Source organism: Sprattus sprattus, assembly GCF_963457725.1.
Source record: "Sprattus sprattus genome assembly, chromosome: 17".
Lineage (NCBI taxonomy): Eukaryota > Metazoa > Chordata > Actinopteri > Clupeiformes > Clupeidae > Sprattus > Sprattus sprattus.
Window position 1 is genome coordinate 4,805,529 of NC_137915.1, and position 6,098 is coordinate 4,811,626.

Sequence of the window (6,098 nt, forward strand, 5' to 3'; positions counted from 1 at the left end):
CGAATGAATTAAATAAAGAGGGTGAGACAAACTATTTTCCCAAAGACACTTTTGTTTCTTCTGGGGCTAATAGAAGACAACTACGAGAAACAGATGGCAAAGGAGACTGAGAAATGATAGCTTAAGCTAAGTTTTCTATTCATTGTACTAGTACTTTTCTACTAACCTATTGAAGACATACACTTGTCTTAAAACTGCCTCTTGTGTCTTTCTGATTGAACTGGACCAGATGGATGAAGAAGAGGGAGAGCCTCACCTTAACAACAGCAGCTTGCTGTTACACAGCAGACCAGAGCAGAAAATAAATCAGCTCGGAGTGAGAGATGTCCATTTCATGAACTCACCACATTGGGGCAGTGCTGGCTCGGTTACACCTGCATTTAACCAAGAAGTGACATGAACAGCATCAGCCATGTCAGTTGAAATGTAATGCTACTAGATGGTGGTCCAGTGGCAAAACGCTATCAGGGCAAAAACATAAAAAGTACTAAATTATGGAGGAATCTGATCACAGGCATCAACTGGTCATGCATATAGCAAATATCAAAACAGACAAAAGTCCTTAAAATACATTTAACTGATTGAAATAAGAGCCTATACAATACAGAGTAAGCCAAACACTTACAACATTTTGAATCCAAGACTGGGTCGGTTCTAAACGGATATATATGAACATCATGTCTATTACCATTCTCTTAAGGGTTGGTTGGTTGTCTCAAGAGGTAGTCTGTATATGAGATTGGAACTCATAAGGCCAACAGGTGGTGCTACTTGTTGTCAATTAAATAAGCCACTGCATCAAATTAGAGATTGTTGAGTGGTGTGTTCATTTACGTTAACAAGTGAGAATACGGTTTTATGTGGTTGGTTTGTAATCTGTGAAGATTTATGTTAGCTAGGGATATAAGTTAGAGATGTACATGATATTAGGTGATTTTAGGAGGCCATATTTTACTTTTCTTCTGTTATGGTTAAGGATTTGGTACTTTCTGATCATTTATGTGTCTTCCTTGATTGACTGATCACCCCTAGATGTCCAAATGAACTGTGTTTCTGTTAAGACAAGGTACATAAACAAGAGTACAGTACTCAGTTTATGGAGGCCATTGCTATGTCACCATGCTTGAGGGAAGAGACAGCTGATGTACTTGTGGTTAACACCGTGATATTTGACAACTTAAAAATGTCAAATATCACGGGTGTTGTTTTACAGATAAAAGGCAAGAAAACAATGAGCAAACGGAGCAGCATGGAAAAGTACTGTCAAGGCAAATGCCCTGAAAAGAGAATGCAGGAAAGCTGAATGCAAGTGGCTTTAAATCCACTGTGATCTCTATGACCAAAGCCTTGGTAGTTTTAACTATGAGGTATGCAGGGTTAGACAGTTACATTTCTCTTAGATGACTTACAGGAGCATCAGCGATACCAGCACACTTTTTGTCATGGTTGACAAGCTTACAACCTCTCCCAAAATAGACAGACCCAAAACTTTCCACAGAATTACAAAACTATCAGAGAGACCATGAATGAAACTATGCCATCTCCACAAACACCTACAAATAAAAAAATATATAAATAATTGGACTACTCTGTCCTAATTTGATCCAACCGACCAGATTCGGCATCAAAAATGATGTTGATGGTAGTGTTGTCTCGACACACTGCTATCTGACTGTTTTAAAACTCTATTTAACTCTGCAAGAACTAATTTGCAGCAAATAGTTAATGGCTCACTGCTATCGGCCACTTTCCCAAAGTCACTGAAAACAGTGAAACCACTCTTTACAGTAATTAACTCTTTTGAAAAACTTCAATCAGGCTTCCAACATCACCACAGTATTGAAACCATCCTCATAAAAGTGTTAAATAAAAAATACATGGCTGAATACTGATTTAGGTAAAATAGCAGTACTGGTTTTACTGGATCTCAGTGCTGTATTTGACACTATGGATTACAGAATACTGCTGGACATGTTGGAGAATCGATTATGATTTTCCAGAGCAGTCCTTGAAATTGGTTCAGGTCATGTTTAGAAGGCTGGAGTTACTTTATCACCATTGGCAGTTATGAATCTGACAGAGTGGCCATGATTTGCAGAATCCCTCAGGGATCAGTTCTCTGACCTCCTCTGTTCTGGTCTATACAGGCTGCCTTTGGGCCAAATTCCACAGAACAACAACAACAACAACAACAAAATGTTATTTTTGTTTTTTATTTATGTAAAGCATATTGAATTGCCTCAGTGTATGGAATGTTGTACACACACTTGTGTTGCCTTAGTGTGTGGGAGGGACATGATCAATCAACAGTCAACATGAAAAGTCTGATAAGACACACTGTAAGTGTGTGTGTGTGTGTGTGTGTGTGTGTGTGTGTGTGTGTGTGTGTGTGTGAATGCACGTGTGTGTGTGTGTGTGTGTGTGTGTGTGTGTGCACGTGCATAGGTCTATGAAATAAAATTATATTTAGACCAATAGCATCATTCATTTTTTTTAAAGCATAAAGTAAAAAAAAAAAAACAAAGGTCCAATTCAAATAAGCTCCAATACAGTGAAGATAATACAAGAACATTTTGGCCGGTGAATTCCAGAACACCAATCTTGCTCATTGGGTCATGTTCAAACCTGCACAGAACATAGATCAATACGTACATGTATTATTAGATATGTGAGTATTAGATATAGCAGCATGTCAGGAGTGTGTTTAATTTCATCCTCCATTTGCTCATTTAGTACTTACTACCATACAGTATTACTTAATTCTTTTGGAAACAAATTCCTAAGCTTAGCATAGGAAAATACATTTTTGGAGATACTTCTGGTTGTTCAAGTATCTCTTTAACTGTCTAAAACTTGTTTTGCCACAGCCACTGTTACTTTCTTCTCTGGGCTGTTGCAGACATTCCATTTCTTGTCAACAAGTATACACACTTTTCATTTATCATGTGAAATCCAAAATGTGGTAAACCATAATGAGAATATTTGTCAATGTAGTGAAAGAACTCACATGTGTATGTACAGTATACATCTTTTAAAAACATACCTCTCAGGACTTCAGGCACCCAGGCTGCCTTTGGATCGGTGCAATACTGTTTCTCATCCTTTGTTGTAAAACTGCAATTAAAAAAGTGTATTCACATAAATACATTACAATAGCAATACAAGCAATTATGTATTGGACTATCAAACACAGTCATGAGGTCCCATCCCAATAAAATGTTGTGTGTTCTCTCGGAGCTGAGAAGTATTCTAAAGTATAACATTCGCTATGGCTGTTCTTTTCCCTACTCTGGTGCCATGGGCTTCTCCTCTTTCCTTTGTGTATGCTCCCTGTGACTGAGCATTTTGTATGGCTAGCAAGCAAATTGATTTATACCTCTTGGCCTAAGGCCAGTATGTCTACACAGTTGTATTACTTGGCCTAAGGCCTGTATGAAGTCTCTGTGAGTTAAACACGGGAAAAGAGGAACGTCTAATTTTGTGATGGGCCATTGAGAACCATTCAGGATTACAGTACGATGTCCACTCACACCAAAGCCTCCACACACGGAGGCAGGGCATTCTGGATCTTGGCTGCCTTGATGTTGGGGATGACGGCACGGGTAACGTTCGTACAGCACTGGGTCCTCACCCTGGTTGGCCTGCGGTCTGCAATGAAGAAAAAGAGTAGTTAAGCAGCGGTGGAACTGAGCTGTATTCACTCACTGAGACACAGTCCAACCAGACACCGAAACCCACAGAGAATCGAAAGAGACAGAGTGGCAGAACCACACATCAGAGTGTGTGTGACAACAGGAAAGGAAATGGCACTATGACATGGTAAAGTAGTATATGCACATCAACGTTGTGACAGTTCTCATCATTATTCCTATAACCAAGCAACAGAATATGTTTATCCAGAATAGCATAGAAAAGACACAACAGTTCTGGCAACCACTCACAAGCAAACAAAACAAGCTAAACTTTGTTTAGGCAAACAGTGTCATAATCCAGTTTCATCTTGTAGTTGGAGTTAATCTATCTGAATGATGAAATAATTTTCACCTGAATATGCAGGGATATAGACATTAAAATAAAATAAAATTCCCCCTAATAAATTACATTGTTATATTGATTGAATAAGAAAGCAAGAGTTTTAACTGTCCCTAGATCCATTCATCTAGAAATGTGAAGGATTATGGTTCTCTTTTCCTAAGATACTTACAGCGACCCCGCTGTCCTGTGACAGCCACAAGCAGAGCCCCCATGATGACAATCACCAAAGTACACCTCATACTGTCGTTTACTCTTCTCCGCTCCTCAGTGACCAAAACCAGAAGCTATCTGTCTCAAAATAACTTCAATAAAGCTTGTCAGCTTTACCTCAGAGCAGTTTTGAGTGTCAGTCACAAAGGAAGTAACAACTCCTCCCCAAACCACATCCCAAAACTACAGGCAAGGTTTGGGTACATATTTAGAATGCATGAAAAGTGAAGGTCTGTTTTAATGTGTGACATTTGACCCGTCTGAACCAACATGAACGACAATCTTGCTAATTTGCTTGCAAGCCTGAGACCATTTTACTCTGATTGAAGCAGGAACTTCCATCGAACCCAGTGGAAATGAAGATATAAAAACACAGGAATATACACACAAAATAGTCAGAGCAAACATTGCTGTGGAAGTTTAAGTAAGCATGCAAACTCCCCACTGTACCCAGCGTAGAAGCACCACAAAGCAAGACCACACTTTGTTTTGTGCCATAGACAACATACTTTCAAGATACTCACATTTCCCAATTGCACAATTGACACAGCCAGATAGCAGCACCAGCAGGGCCAAAAACAAAATCTGTTTTCTCATCTCCATCCTAGCTTCACGGTGGTCTAATAGGCCTATACAGGTAGCTGTAACGATTGACAGGTCTGATGAGGAGGGATTTTATAGCTTAACCAGTCAATGAGATTGGTGACCAAATCAGCTGTCACCATGACGGCAGCAACACCTCCCTTTTGCGTAGCCTAGATCAGGAATCACAGGTCTCACCCACAGATGACGGAAAATGAGAAAAGGGGTGAGGGATGTGGGTTTTCAGATACAAGACATGACAGGCGTCTTCTACTCTGCTACTCTGATATGTCAACCTGAGGCGCACTGAGCTTCATTCAGCAGCAGTGTGCCTATAAGGCCCAGTTGAGCCCATCAGCTGCTGAAGGGCCCTCCATGTTGCTTCCAAAACTTCATATAAACATCATTAAATCATAAACATCATTCTTGTTAAATAATTTATGTATGGTCTATGATCTGGCCTTGGAGGGGAACAAGGGAGGCATACGTTTTCACAGTAGCCTACACATAATATGTCAAGTCAAGTCAAATTTATTTATAAAGCACATTTATAAACAATGCTGACGTGAATCATTCAGCAGCAGTGTTCTTTCTGTGGCTAATAGGCCCAGTGCCTGGGCCCAGCTGAATCCATCAGCTGTTGACGGACCCTCCATGCTGCTTGCAAAACATCATATGAACATCATTAAAAAAAAACATAGTTTTCTTGTTTAATAATTTATGATCAGATCTCGGAGCAGAACAAGGGAGGCATACTTAGTATTCACAGTACATCATATGTCAAGTCAAGTAAAGTCAAATTTATTTATAAAGCACATTTAAAAACAACTTTAATCTTATGTTGACATGAATCCTACATCAGCATTCACTTACTTGTTTGCATTTAAGCTAAATAATGATTTTCTTTACTGTTTTAATAAATTAGTCAAAAATTTGGTCAGTTTGCACTGCATCAGACACAACTGTCTTTTTTCCAGGGACAGACTTTGCTGAGCTGTATACACATTAGCCATTAATGTAGGTTGCATTGGTTGATTTGGAGTAATGGAACTCTACAGCTCATGGGTGTTTAAATTAGACACAAGCATCATCACCTTCAGCAGAAGTCCTAACCACAACCACAAATTTGCCATATCACCCCATTGCAATGTTGAGATGGCCAAAGTGCTTGGGGATTAAGTTTGGTTGTGTTCCTACGAACAACTACATGGATGACTAAAAAATACAGTCACGGTTCGAAGAAAGATGAATAAATGCAACTGGCCAGTTTA

The 6,098-nt window shown here is 39.3% G+C and overlaps 1 protein-coding gene across 1 annotated transcript; it reads right to left on the reverse strand.

Annotated features, from left to right (window-relative positions):
• Positions 1-2,605: 2,605 nt before the first annotated feature.
• On the reverse strand, positions 2,606-4,274 carry LOC308378249 (C-C motif chemokine 17-like; the record flags this gene model as incomplete). Its single annotated transcript, XM_080855110.1, has 4 exons — positions 2,606-2,625; positions 3,044-3,114; positions 3,531-3,648; positions 4,205-4,274. 4 exons carry the CDS (start codon positions 4,272-4,274, stop codon positions 2,606-2,608), a joined length of 279 nt encoding a protein of 92 aa, XP_080711236.1.
• Between the last annotated feature and the right edge of the window lie 1,824 nt (positions 4,275-6,098).